Source organism: Podarcis gaigeae, assembly GCF_964106915.1.
Source record: "Podarcis gaigeae genome assembly, chromosome: Z".
In the NCBI taxonomy this organism is placed as follows: Eukaryota; Metazoa; Chordata; class Lepidosauria; order Squamata; family Lacertidae; genus Podarcis; species Podarcis gaigeae.
This window is the reverse complement of record NC_139691.1, coordinates 8480041-8494964: the sequence shown is the minus strand read 5'-3', so window position 1 is coordinate 8494964 and position 14924 is coordinate 8480041. Positions and strand designations below refer to the sequence as shown.

The following is a 14924-nucleotide window of genomic DNA, read 5'->3' as shown; positions in this document are numbered from 1 at the left end:
TATGTCCTCCATCACCATCTATACTATTGACTGTCAACATTGCTCCATGGTCTCACAAACAAGTTCTTCCTAAACCCTTTTCCAGGGATCCTTTAACTCAGGGGTGGGAAATCTGTGGTCCCGCACATCTTTGCTTTCACTGGCAATGCCAGGAATTTAAATGGAGACTGCCTGCAATTTTTCTGTTATTGCTATGGTACACACACACACACACACACACACACACACACACAATGCGGAGAGGCCTATATACATCCATACCCCTTGAATGTACACCAAACAATATGACACATTTTAAAAAAAGACTCAGAGATTTCTGTAAAAGTAAAATTGTGCTTTTATTTAATTTTTTTTTAAATGTACAATCAGACACTGTCCTGCTGTGTTTTGGAAAGCATGGATTGTTTAAAAAAAAAAACCTTGATGACAAAAAACTTAGCTTATTATTATTATCACCCTTCTTTTCTTTTCTTTTCATTTATTTTCATTATATTAATAATATTAATCTTAGGATGAAATGTTTAAATAGGGCTGCTTTCTTCCTTGCCCTTTTCTATATCTGTTTTTTTTAAAAATATATATAGAGAGAGGTGGATCCAGACTTGCAGTGCAATCTCCACCATGCCTACTAAGAAGTTAGGTCCTCCTTCTTCGTCTCAATGTTGCCCTTTTTGAACTCAGCAGGGAGGAGGATGGGGACAAAACTAGAATGTCATTGGCTCTGGTGCCACCTACTGTTGCACACTCTGCCATCCACCCTACCAGTCCAAATGGGCACCAGCCACCACTACTCCCAGGTGAGTGGAGATAGGATTGCACCTTTAGTCATGCTTGGAGTAAACCCACTGAAACCAATGGAACTTCAGTTAGTCATGGAGAAGTCTGGATCCAGTCTGTATATATAGGAAAAGCTTCCAGATCATCAGCTAATAAAGCTCAAGGATGGCTAATAATGATCACAATAATAATGTATATATTTTGTGTGTGTGATTCTGTGTGTGAATATGCCAGATTGTGTCCTCTTCCCTGACATCCCCTCCCCTCCCCGCTTCCCTCCCTGGCGATTGTCATCTTTGGTGCAAAGAAAGCCAGCTACAGATAGGGGAAAAAAGGATGCTCAGTTGAGCACGCTACGTTTTGAAGAAGCCTTTCCCACCCCCAATAAAAAATGGTCAAGGGAGCCAAGGTTACGTCAAGCAACACTGATGCTTTGGTAAAGTTCCCATCTCCATTTCCCTTCCCCCAAATTTCTGGAAAAACAAACAAACAAGCAACCATTCTTTTTCTTTCTGTCAGCCAACCCCGTGGAGGATTCATGCTCTCTTTCGTCTCCCTTCAAGATTCCTAAAGCTGTATGGTCTCAGTTTCATCTCTGCAAACTGGATGGAGTGCTCATGACCTTTCCAGTGGAACCAATTGATACCCTGCAAAAACAGAGGCAAGAACGGAAGGTTGATATAAATGAATGGGTGAACGCAACTGTTTACTAGCTGTTGTGTGCAGTTAAGAGTATCAGCTACAAGCCTTGGCATCCCTGGTTGAAATGCCATCATAGCCATCAATTCTATCGGCTGCTATTTATTCCCAAGCTTTATAGCAATGGTGAGAAACGTCAGACTCAAGGGACAAAATGTGGGCTTCCAGGGCTTGCTATGTGGCTTTGGGACTTTCCCCACACCACATCTTCTTTCTCTGGGCCTCCTTTAAGTGCCTGGAACTGTAGCAGTGCCGCCTGCCTGCTTGTCTAATCAGAGAGTAGGTATGTAGGCAGGGAAACAGGAGGAAACGGGCTTTGCACTGCTGGAAGCATTTAAGCAAAGCTGAAAATATAGCCATCTGGTGGGGCTGATGTAGCTACACCCTGAACTTAGCTCAGTGGGATGTTCAGGGTTTCTTTTGCCTTGTAATGATTCACCTGTTTTACTCAGTATACACCCATTGAAATTAATGGATCTAAGTTTAGTGAGTAAGCATCAAGGGAAAATCTGCACCTGATACCCTGTGGGACATCTTCAGGAGAAGAAAGGGCTAAGGAGGAAACACTACACAAATGCAGCGTGGAGTCCCTAAGGCAGTCAGGTGGCATCTTGCATGCCTCCTTCTGGGAACTCCTGCAGCCAAGCTGGTGCCAAATGTAGTGCTATGCTTTCCTTTTGGACCACATCAGAGAGGCCGAGAGGGGGCACATTGTAATCAGGACAGCTCAGGACCTCCATACACATTGCCCAGGCTAGTGCCCCAGAGAGGGCACTGCTAACACAGCAAAAACAGCAAGGAATGCATCAGTTATGAGTCTCTTCAGCCACAGCAGGCACAACAATTATCCAGCAGTTTTGACTTCACCCCCAGAGGTGCACTGCAGGTGTTGGAGACAGATGCCAACAAAAAGTTAGTGCTATCCATTAATTTCAATGCCTACTCTGAATAGGGCTAGCACTGGTAAGACAACCTCCCATCTCCACTTCTAAGCTCTGCAAGGTGGCGACTTGCCCACTTGTACCCTGCATGACAAGTGCAATGTACAACAACTTACCTGGCTGTGGTTGTTGTCCCCATATCTACCCATCAGGTTAACACGGTGGCAGTTCTTATACCAGAAAGCTCCTTTGTATGATAAAGCGCAGTTAGTGATTGCCATATCGTGGTCCTTGTCGTAGGTGGAAAAGGCGCGTGCATTGTGATAGGTCATGGAATCGCCTGTGTGATGGAGAAAAAAAATAGCTGATTTTTAGGTTGTTGCTAGCAGGAACTGAACTATACATTTTTGTGACCTGAGGTGAAGGGCAAAATCTCCTCTTCCTCATTCCAAATACAAGTGGCTGCTGGCTCCTATTGGAACCTGTAGGGTGGAAGTCTGGGAGCCCAACAGTAGATGGCACTAGAGTCAATAACAGGTAGAGCCAACTAATCCTAGTTTTTAACCCACCCTCTTCACTGCTGAGTTCTAACAAGGGCAACACTGAGACAAAGGAGGAGGAAGACCACAGGCAGGGCCAACCTTTGAACAGGTAGGAAGGCAGGTAGGTGGCTTGGGAGAGGAAACTGGCTGAAGAAGAAAAAGAGTTTGGATTTGATATCCCTACCTTTATCACTACCTGAAGGGGTCTCAAAACGGCTAACATTCTCCTTTCCCTTCCTCTCCCACAACAAACACTCTGTGAGGTGAGTGGGGCTGAGAGACTTCAGAGAAGTGTGACTGGCCCAAGGTCACTGCATGTGGAGGAGAGAGGACGCGAACCCGGTTCACCAAATTACGAGTCTACTGCTCTTAACCACTACACCACACTGGCTCTCTTGAGCAGTCCTGACTGGGTTTAAGAAAGAAGGCAGGTAGGTTGGAGCTGACTGGGGGGGTGGGTTCAGTGCAGTGGTGTAGTGTGGGAGGGCGGGGGGGGGGGGCATGGCTCTTGGTGTTGTTTTTTTTGTAGGTGCACAACCAGACTCCCTCACTGAAGGTGCACCCGGGCCAGGCCTTCAGGGTATGGGTGGTGGCAGCACCTCCTTCTCTTTATGCACAGGAAAGGGATGCCCATGCATGCCCCACCCCTAGGCTGGCCGACAGGGAGGGGGAGGACGCAGTTGCCACCACCACCAGTCACCACAGAGGGAGGATGAGGGTGTGACCCAGGGGCAGAAGTGGTGGAGAGGACATGGCAGCATTGTCGCCCCACTGGGCTCTGGCACATGAGTGTGCTCCCTGCACCACTTTGCAAGGCTGGGATCAGACAGTCCTACCCCAGCCTTGCAATGCTGTGCAGGGCTGCCAGGGCTATGTGAGTGCACCCTTCAAACCTGTCTGATTGGACTGATTTGAAGAAGCGTCGAGGGTAGGGCTGCTGCAGCAGGAGTCTCTGCGGTCTGCCCCCCGTGTCTCGTTGAGCACTTCACAGGCAGTGGTAGCATACACCCTGCTGCTGGTTCAGTGGGTTCTACTTGCTCCAATGGACTTGGCTCCACCCAGGAGCACCTCCAAGAGACCTTTGGTTGTCCACTGTTGGAACCAGAAAGTTGTACTAGATGGGCCTTTGCTGTGTTCCAGAAGAGTTGTTCTTATTCCCACTTAAGTTCTTAAGATGCATATGTGGGTGGGACCTTTGACAATGGGACAACCTCCCATTGGAGGTTAAGGGGTGATATGATAGCCATGTTCAAATATATAAAAGGATGTCACATAGAGGAGGGAGAAAGGTTGTTTTCTGCTGCTCCAGAGAAGCGGACACGGAGCAATGAATCCAAACTACAAGAAAGAAGATTCCACCTAAACATTAGGAAGAACTTCCTGACAGTAAGAGCTGTTCGACAGTGGAATTTGCTGCCAAGGAGTGGGTGGAGTCTCCTTCTTTGGAGGTCTTTAAGCAGAGGCTTGACAACCATATGTCAGGAGTGCTCTGATGGTGTTTCCTGCTTGGCAGGGGGTTGGACTCGATGGCCCTTGTGGTCTCTTCCAACTCTATGATTCTATGATTCCTCTACTATACCTAAGGTCAGTGGGCTAGCTTAGGTGGCACAGAGCAGATAGGTTTAGGAGGAAAAGGGCAGAATGCTGCTGTTCCCTAGCATCTACCACCTAAAGTAGCTGCCCCACTGCCTAATGATATTGCCAGCCTGGTTTGTGGAACACAAAAGAAAGACTGATGTCATGTGGCCAGAAACAAAGAGAATGGTCTGAAGTAGTGATCTGAGTGAGCCGTTCCCCATATTGGAAGAAATCTGCAGAGAAATACTCATGAATTTCTATGACGAGGTTTAAATAAGTGAAGAAATAGCAAACTAATGTTGGAATTGTGAAGAACTAAACTTTATACATTTTTTTGGGGGGGGGGAGAAACTGAGAGAATCAGAAATGGACAGATACATCCATCTGCTTTTGGAGGGCGGTTTACAAAATTTCTAGTCTGGTGACCACTGGCATTTTTCACCCCGCCCCTAGCAGGCTTCAAAACAAACCTTGGAAGGGTGCATGTGGTTTGCATTATAAACTTACCTATCTCTGGGGATTCTCAGAACAAACAGACCCATGGAGAATAGCACACATGACTAACTTGCATCTATTAATTCCAATGGGGCCTGCTCTGAGTTGAATTAGCTGGTCACAACTCCTCTAGATTCTTTACTCCCTTTCTATTGCATGTGTTTTGTTTTTGTTGGGAGCTCATCCAGATCATTCCAATACAGGTTCCAATATAAGGGGCTGGGAAGGGGGCAAAGGAAAGGAGTGGAAGGAGCCTGCGGGATTTGGCCTGCCATCTTTGCAACAAAGCAGATGTGGTCTTCCAGAACATTTTCCATGCTTTGTCACACAATGTACAGCTTGTTATGATGGGGAACCGCTAAGCACATTCTTGGCATCTTGACCCATCATGTTCCTTCTTGTGTAAGCCATATTCAGGACAGGTACTTAGAGCTTTAAGAGAGACATTGCTGGGCTCAGGCTGTTTGTTTACATTCCAAGACTGGAAAAAAACAGCAAGTTGCTCAGCACCAGGTAGATTTAAAATGGAAATGACACACAGAAGCAATGTTACACAAAAAGGCCCATAATCCCTTGCAGGAAACAAAGGTATCCCAATGCAACCCATTTTAACCCTGTGTTAAATTGATGGACAAAAATAAAATAATGCTCCTTCTGGGGGTGGGGAACTCTTTATCAAGAAGTGCTCAACCACCACTGACCTCAGCTCTTAAATGCATTGTAATAACCATAAATGTCAGAGCTTGGGCTTGGGCTTGGGTTTGTTTCCCCCCTTTCCCCCCCCCCCCATGCATAGCTTACACAAAATTAAGGCTGAGGGTCACAACAAGTTATTAGCATACATTGTTGACAGAGGGAATGCCACAGTTTGAAAAGGATTTTGACAGAATGAAACATGTGCAGAGGGCAACCAGGATGATCAAGTGTATAGAAACCAAGCCTTATGAGGAATGGTGGAGGAGGCTAGCTATGTTTAGCTTGGAGAAGAGAAGACTGAGAGGAGATGATAGCCATCTTCAAACATCTAAAAGGCTTTCGTATGGAGGATAGAATAAGCTTTGTTTCTGCTGCTCTGGACGGGAGGACCCAAACCAATGGATTCAAGAAATAAGAAAGGAGATTCCTATTAAACGTTAAGAACTTTCTGAGGACTCAACTCGATTGATAAAGAAAAAGCATTTTATATGTGCTGTATAAGCGATATAACCATAGCTGTCAACTTTTCCCTTTTCTTGCGAGGAATCCTATTTGGAATAAGGGGACTTCCCTTAAAAAACAGAAACATTGGCAGCTGTGGATATAACACTGTGACACCAGATTGCGCTGTGGAGTCCCATCTTTCCCAACCGGATTTCCCTGTATGAGTTTACAAAGCATTTAACTGAAACACTTCTTTGATCCAGCCTGACGGTAATAGCTGTTTGACAGTGGAATGGACCACCTTGAAAAGTGATGGACTCTCATTCCTTGGGTGTTTTTAAAGACTGATTGTATGACCACATGTCAAGGATTCTTTAGTTGTTATTTCTATATTGCATAGGTGGACTAGATGACCCTTGGAGTCACCTAGAATTCTAGGATATCTATAAAAGGTGACTAAATAATGAATGACTGTTGCATTGTTTCCATTTTCCATTTCCCCTACTCCAAATAAAACTTAGTTGGCTATCACCCGTTGTTGTTGTTAATTATGCTAATCAAGACTCAACAAGAGAAGAAATCAAATGAGACATGCCCCAGGTAAGGATTCCTTTCTTAGAGATATTCAGATTGCCCGAGAATCATTTCTCTATGATACATTATTGTAACTTCCTCCAACTTCTTCATAAAATGGAAATGAGGAGGCAGGAGCAGAGGTGTGGGTCCTTCTGTGACTGACAGCTCCAGTTTGCAATCTAAGAATGACTTTACCAGAGCATTGGGGAAGGACATAGAACACAACGGAAGTAGTTTGAGCTTCTGATTTCCCTCTGTTTTTTCCAGGAAGGTGATACTAGATATGTATTATACTTTACAGCTGCATCTGTGATAAGGTTATTAGACTTTGTATGTTACAGAGTGTACGTGTTTATTGCTTGGATGATACTGTGTATCATTCCTGTTTAGCATATATTAACTATGCTTATTACATGTTATGTACCATTAGGCATTGTTTATTATTATGAGTTACATAAATGCAACTCATAATAATAATCAGTACACCGTAATAATCAGCACATTATATATATATATATATATATATATATATATATATATATATATATATGTAAGTGTTTTGTATTGCATGGATTTTGTACGGCACGCATATTGTGTTAGGGATTGCCATATACTGTTCATTATGTTCTGTAGAATCATAGAATCATAGAGCTGGAAGGGACCCAATTGGTCACCTAGTCCAAACTTTTGCAATGCAGGAATGTTGTAAATCACCTTACAAACAAACAATTGCAGAGGCTTACAAGTTATTCTGAGGCTAGCACACAAACCCACCTGCTGTGCCGCTATATCCTTCCACTTTCAGCCGGTAGCGAGACCTGGCATCACCGACAAAAAACTTGTCATAGAGGGCATAGGCAGTTTCTCCATGGTCACGCAAATCCACCCGCAGCTCATACTGGCCCTGGGAAGTGATTTTGTGGAGCTTGTCCAGACCTATAGGAAACAATCAAGAACACTGGAACAAATGTATGGTTCTATACTTAGGCAGGAATAACCTGCTGCAGAAATATAAGATGGGGGACACCTCAGTTGTCAGTAGTACGTGTGAAAAGGATCTAGAGGTGTCAGCAGACCACAAGCGTAACATGAGCCAACAGTGTGATGCAGCAGCAGAAAAAGCTAATGCTATTCCAGGCTGCATCAACAGAACTATAGTATCCAGATCAAGGGAAGTCATAGTATTGCTCTAGTCAGTCTTCGTCAGACCACACCTGGAATACTGTCTCTAGTTCTGGGCACCACAATTTAAGGATATTGACAAGCTGGAATGTGTGCAGAGGAGGGCAGACATGATAATAAAGGGACTGGAAACCAAGCCTTATGAGGAATGGCTGAGCGAATTGGGTATGTTTAACCTGGAAAAGAAGAGTCTGAGAGGAGATATGAAAGCCATCTTCAAATATCCAAAGGGCTGTCACATGGAAGATGGAGCAAGCTTGTTTTCTCCTGCTCTGGAGGGTAGGACCCAAACCAGTGGCTGCAAATTACAAGAAAGGAGAATCTGGCCGAACATCAGAAAGAACTTTCTGGTGGTAAGAGATGTTTGATGGTGGAACAGACTCCCTTTGAAGGTGGTGGCAGTGCCAAATATAGGCTGGTGTAGATGGTCCTCCTGCACAGGGCACCAAGCCAAGGGCACAGTCCTATGTGCAATGTGAGGGGACACTTGTTAGTCACGTACCTAGCCAGAATTCACCATTGGGATTTCCAAATCCAGCCTCATAAGTCCTCCAGTTCTGGTAGAATTCCTGCTCTCCATTCTGCCTTCTTAGAAACACCTAGAACCCCAAAGTAAACATTGTTACTGTTATAAACATTGCTATAATAAGGCAGTGGCAGGCAGCATGTGTATTTATATACCTAGTGCTGCCTGTGATGTGTGGCTGGTGATCTCCAGGCCCTCATGCAAGAATCTTTCCCAATGCTGCTCATCAGCCGTTACTCAGAGACACCATGAACTGAACCTGGAGCCTCCTGAACGCAAAGCCTTTAATCGGCCACATAGACAGTTTATGCACCAGACCAGCAAACACAGGAAGCTACTTTATACTAGACCTTTCTAAATCCCAGCCCCTGAAGTAGATTGGGCCAATGCGGTCTTCTTGAGTTGAGGCAGTCCTGGATCACCCCTAGGATCCTGCCAGTGACTCTTACTTTTTTTAAAAAATTCCATAATGTTTCTTTCTTTTTTATTAAAGATTTTCTTGGTTTACAAAAGTACATGCCTTGTCTCTTTCTCACCAAAAACACTGTCTCCTCCCCTGCTTCCAGGATTGAAGCCATGTCACCTGTGTACGCCTGTTCAGGGCCTCCCTCTGACTGGTCAAAATCTTCCCCGCTCCCTGATAAGGTGTGTTCCATTGGAGGATCATGGGAGGGAGTTGGCAGATCTGCTTCCTCCTCTCCAACATCTAGAGACTCAAGGAGAGGACCTCCCATCTCCATTCCTGGGTGCCTGCCAGCCCCTCATTTACTCCTCCTCCTCTTTCCTCTTCCTCTCATACCTGGGACTGTCAAATCATACCAGGTCCCTCTGGGGTCAATGGGTCTTGAAGAGCCACAAGTCAAATAAGGTCCACTTGGTCCGGCAGTGAAGAGAGGGGGGAGAAGGATGCAAAAATGCATCCTCTGTGCAAACATCTCCCCGTCCCCTCTCACCCCCAACCAATTACATGTTAATTGAGTTTGAAAATTTGTCCATCAAGTTCAGTATCATCTACACTGACAGGCAGTGGGCTCCCCAGGGTTGATCAACAATTCTACCTGGAGATGCTAAGGACTGAACCTCAACACCATGTGCTCTCCCACCGAGCCAAGCATCCACAAATCCACCATATCACCAGGAGCAAGAGTGTGCAGCATGCAGGAGACCCAGTGCTACACAGGACCCTAATCTGGATGTATTGTCTCCACTGAAGCTTTTGAGCAAGTAAGAAGCAGCTTTCAGGCAGTGGGTAGAGACTTGGACTGTTTCTTAACTTTCCTCATTCAATGCAGAAAGGGAAGAAGACTCTGTTTCTCTCTCATGCCCTTTGTGAATGCAAGAAGATGGGAGTAGATTGGTTGTAGCTACATTAATGGCTCATAGCTACTGATTGTGTGGAAAGGTAGATAAGCAATTAAGTAAGTAGAGTAGTACAAATACTCACAATCCATCCGCCTCCATCAGAACTCATGTCGCAGAACACCTCTGTAGGCTGAGACTTGTTGCCATTTAGGTAAATAGTGTAGAGGCCAGAGGCTGTTTCTCCATTCAATAGAGCCTGGGAGCAGTCTCTGGGGTAAGGATACAAGAGTCCAGCTGCAGCAAAGGGGAACAAGCAAAGAATCACTACTTGAGTACCAGCACATGTTACCGAGAAAGCAGTGGTGAGTGGTGCCTATTGAGCCTGACACAGAAGAAGGCAGGTAGACCAAAAGAGGTTGAGGCAGAGCCAACTAATTCTAGATTTGTCGCCATATTCCTCCCTGCAGAGTTCTACAAGAGCAACACCCAGGCCCCATTCACACTATACATTTAAAGTGCTATGATACCACTTTAAACAGTCATGGTTTCCTCCAAAGAATTTTGGCAACTGTAGTTTTTAAGGGTGCTGGGAGTTGTTAGGAAATCCTCAATCCCTTCCCAGGGCTACAATTCCCAGAGCACTTAAACAATCAATTCATATTCACTGGGAACTGGGGGTTATGGCTCTGTATGAGAATAGAGGGTGTCCTAGCAACTCTCAGAACCTTTAACAAACTATAGCTCCCAGAATTCATGGGGGAGGGGAAACATGGCTGTTTAAAGAGTTTGGATTTGATATCCCGCCTTTCACTCCCTTTAAGGAGTCTCAAAGCGGCTAACATTCTCCTTTCCCTTCCTCCCCCACAACAAACGCTCTGTGAGGTGAGTGGGGCTGAGAGACTTCAGAGAAGTGTGACTGGCCCAAGGTCACCCAGCAGTTGCATGTGGAGGAGCGGAGACGCGAACCCGGTTCCCCAGATAACGAGACTACCACTCTTAACCACTACACCACACTGGCTAAAGAGCTATCTAGTCTGATCCCCAGCAATGCAGGAACCACAGCTAAGGAAACATAGTGCTTTAACTGTATGGTGTAAATGTGGCATGAGACTAAGTAAGAGGAAACTGGCATAGGCAGTTTGATCCTCTGGAGAAGATGTAAGTAGAAAATCAGGCTGCTAGGGGCTGTCTGGTGGCACACTGAGGTTAGGGGTGCAGTGTCCCATTTCTTTCTTGACCTCCCTTGAAAGAAAGGTGTGATTTTGTTAGGCCCAACAAAGATGTCAAATTCTGACCACCATGACAACATTTACGATGAGCATAGGAGCCAATTTCTAGGGGCCATGGGGGCTTCAGCCCCTGCAATAAAATATTTGAGGGGGCTGCCCCCCCCCAAGTTGATGGCCATTGCCATTCAGATGTTGTGTGTGCACTGCATCATGTGATCGATTATGCAGGATGGGGCTTACCTGCCCCTCCATATTTTATTCAAGTTGGCACCCCTGACGCTGAGGTAAATCATGCCTACATTTGAATGTAGAAGTACAAGGGTCCACACAGCTGCTCCACATCTTCCCTGGTCCTTCTCCTGCTGTGTTACCTGAAGCTAAGCCATGGTTTGGCTCAGCATTATGTATGAACCATGCATCATGATTTGTCTCCCTCCAGACAAACCATGAGTGGTATGCCAAGAACAACTCATGACTATAGCTTGTTGCTTAAGGGAAAACATGGGCCCAGGTTCAGACCATGGCTTAGCTCCTGGTAGCATTGGAGCACGAAGACTGGGGGAGGACTGAGAAACCACCCTTCCCCTTTGAGCTGCCTTTCCCAGTTCTATGGCATTTTTAAAAGATGCAATCAGAACTGAATGTGATAATCCAGACTCAGGTGCACAGCAGATGTATTGAAATATGGGCCAGTTTGCTTTGGGGGGTGGGAGTGTCACCTGCCACCTCCCAGTCCCTGCATGTATCATATCATACTTGTGGTGAATATTGCTTGGATGATCTTGCTCTTCAAATTCCGGTTTAGGGCCTGTAATTTCACAGTGTACTGGGTGGATGGACTCAGCTCTGACAAGCTGTAGGAATTCGACTCAGGTCCCAGGATAACTTCCTGCAGGGTGGGGGGAATCAATAATGAATGGAGGGTGAATGAATTAAGAATGAAGACTTGTTCCATTTTTTACATGGTTGTTGAATCATTCATGCTACCTTAAGAAAACAGTGTCAAAGATTGATGAGGCCATTTCTGTTCCTGATAAGATCTTCGCACACCACACCACATTAGAAGCAAAGGAATGGTTTCTTTAAGATAAATCTTTCATACAAGAATATGCTGGTGGCATAGCTAGAAAGCAAGGTTAGTGTTGGTATGAACATGGCTGATACATGCACTAAGCGCAGCAGCATATTTGGAGCACATCAAATATGTATCCCCTACTGTGGCATCTCTATGAACATGACTGCACTAAATAGAGGGGATGTTTCTGCTGCCCAAACTCATCATGTCTTAGACACCCATCGAAAATGGTCTCAAAGGGCATTTGCTGGCAAATAATTTGGCTGTGCAATGCCAGGCTTTTATGAAGAAAGCATGGATGTGAGAAGGGCAGTACCCCCACCCCTGGCTATTTTCAGGGGTGGGGTGAATTATGAAGGCAGAGGTTCAAAACTCACTGCCACTCCTCTTTGCCCTTCCTACGCTGGCACTTCCAGTTTCTTGTCCCCAGAGATCCCATTGGAATGATGGGGGATGCTTGGCATTCTGGGAAAACAAATATGGCAGCCTCCAGCCCAGGAAGAACATTTTTTGAGCTTGGCCTCTTTGCTCTTAAAATTCACATCAACAGCCTAAAGTCCTACCCACAAAGGTTTTGTGTACTGCTGGAAATGTTCGTGTTCCCCTCCAAGCCCTCTGATATGTCTCATGTATATCTGAGCAGTGCAATTCAGGTTACATTGGATTGTGTCCAATATTATTTTCGCTCAGAGAAGACCCATTTAAATTAATGGTCAGGACAAACTTAGGCCTATTGGTTTCAATGGGATCTAGTCTGAGTGGAACTGGCATTGGATACAACCATAATTACCACCACTCCCATTGATGTAGAACTCCTGTTCACAGGAGGAACACAGAAAGCTCCTATATACCATTGGCCCTGTGAATTGCTGATTGATTGCCGCTCTATGGGGCCTTCTGACAGGGATTCTTGCCAGGCTTATATGGGAACCTGGAAACTTTTACAAACAAGCCATGCGCTCTAAGGCTGCATTCACAGAGCAGTATACTCTGATTCCCTAACATTTCCCAAATTGTTAATTCTCACATTATACTTGAGCCTTCACACAATGCAAAAGCTGGAAAACTAATGGAAGATAGCACATGTTTATTTCCATTTGATTCCATTAAAGATACATTTGCAACCATCCTTAACCTGGGAAATTATGAGATAAAGTGACAGAATTGGGGGCAGTGTACGGGCATACAGATCTTTCCTGTGGTTTTCATGAGGGGCACTTTGGTGGTGGAATGAGGGCGATGGCCAGCTCTCCTTTGTTAAAATTATTGCTCAAATGGAGAAAGAGTTTTAACTTGGGTGGGTGCTGTTTTATTGGAGGGGGGGAGGTTGATTTAAATTGTTTTTAAATGTTATATATTAATTTAGATTTTGTATTTGTATTTGGGGGGTGGTGTATTGTTTAGGGGCCTTTGTTGAGGAGTGTATTTTTTATTATTATTGTTAATTGTTTTAATTATTTTTATTATGCATGTTGTGCTTTTTATATTGTAACTTCATGTTGTGAACTGCCCTGAGACCTCTGGGTATAGGGCAATATGCAAAACAAACAAACAGTCATGAGGAAACAAAAGCAGGCATGTGAGGAAAGGGTAAAGGAGTACAGTCATACCTTGGGTTACAGACACTTCAGGTTGCGCATTTTTGGGCTGCGCACTGCACCGAACCTGGAAGTATCAAAACAGGTTACTTCCAGGTTTTGGCACTTTGCGCATGTGCAGAAGCACCAAATTGCGACCCGTGCATGTGCAGATGCAGCGCTGCAGGTTGCAAACAGTGCAGGTTGCAAACATGCCTCCCACACAGATCATGTTCGCAACCTGAGTGTCCACTGTAGTGATATTGTCTAACAACATTCATTGTTGTGTCACACCATGCTCAATGATGCGAATCAAATTTATTGCAACATGCTGGTATATCAGTCTAAAACTCATAGTTACACAATGCACCAGCCACTGCAGTGTGAAAGACACATTAGAAAAGAGACAGAAGTGCTGTCATTATAATCAGAAGGAAACTAATGCATGTCTGAACGCATCCTTAATATCTGGGTCCTCCCCTTTGCAGTCTGCACATGACAGAGACTATCATACTAGACCCAAATGCTTACCTTAACTTTGCCATCAATTGATTCATAGATCAAGAGGTAACCTGTAACAGGGGCACGAGGGGGCTTCCATGTTAGCTGTGCTGTTTCAAACTGAACATCAGTTGCAGTGAGATCCCTTGGAGCATCAAGGTCTAGGAGAAAGATGAAAAGTTTTTATTTTTTTTATTTTAAATATATTTTAATATAAAGATCAGTCTGCCTGGTGCCTTCCAGATGTTTTGGACCACAGCTGCCATCGACCCAAGGCAGCATGAACAATAGTCAAGGATGTTAAGAGTCATAGTCCAAAAAAACTGGAAGGAGCAAGGTTGGAAAAGATTGTTAAAGATATACAGTATAGGAACCAAGTCATGCAGACTCAGCCCTCCCTTCTGAGAATCCAAAGTCAGTGCAATATACTTGTTTTAGGACCACAAGCTTCATCAGTAACCTATGATAGAACAGAACCTACCTGTAGTGAATTTGGTGGATATGACTGTGCTTTTCTGTGGTCCCTTCCTGGCATAGATCCGGAGTGTATATTCAGAGGCTGGACGGAGGCCAGTGAGATCATATTCCACAGTATTGCCTGAGACACTCTGAGTAATTTCACGCTCTAAAAGAACAAAGAAAGACAGAACATCGATCAACGAGCAACTTGGATTCAGCAGGTGCATTTGCTGAACCATAGAATCCTAGAATTGTAGAGTTGAAAGGGATTCTAAGGATAATCTAGTTCAGTGCAGGAAGATGCAGGGATCAAACCTTCAACCTTGGCATTATTATCACAGTGCTCTAAGTTAATGGCATATTGGATTCACTGCTTTTGCAAAGC

General features: G+C 44.8%; 1 protein-coding gene across 7 annotated transcripts in view; it reads right to left on the bottom strand.

Moving 5' to 3' along the window:
• Positions 1-319: 319 nt before the first annotated feature.
• Positions 320-14924, bottom strand: part of TNC (tenascin C) — a 79149-nt gene continuing 64544 nt past the window's right edge. For all 7 annotated transcript variants that reach the window (XM_083721569.1, XM_083721563.1, XM_083721565.1 and 4 more), the window contains 8 exons: positions 14562-14705; positions 14111-14241; positions 11684-11816; positions 9841-9992; positions 8373-8469; positions 7463-7624; positions 2534-2697; positions 320-1424 (listed from right to left, as the gene is read on the bottom strand). In XM_083721569.1, the coding sequence (XP_083577695.1) occupies positions 1314-1424; positions 2534-2697; positions 7463-7624; positions 8373-8469; positions 9841-9992; positions 11684-11816; positions 14111-14241; positions 14562-14705 (1094 nt within the window). In that variant the 3' untranslated portion in view covers positions 320-1313. The remainder of the gene's footprint in view (positions 1425-2533; positions 2698-7462; positions 7625-8372; positions 8470-9840; positions 9993-11683; positions 11817-14110; positions 14242-14561; positions 14706-14924) is intronic.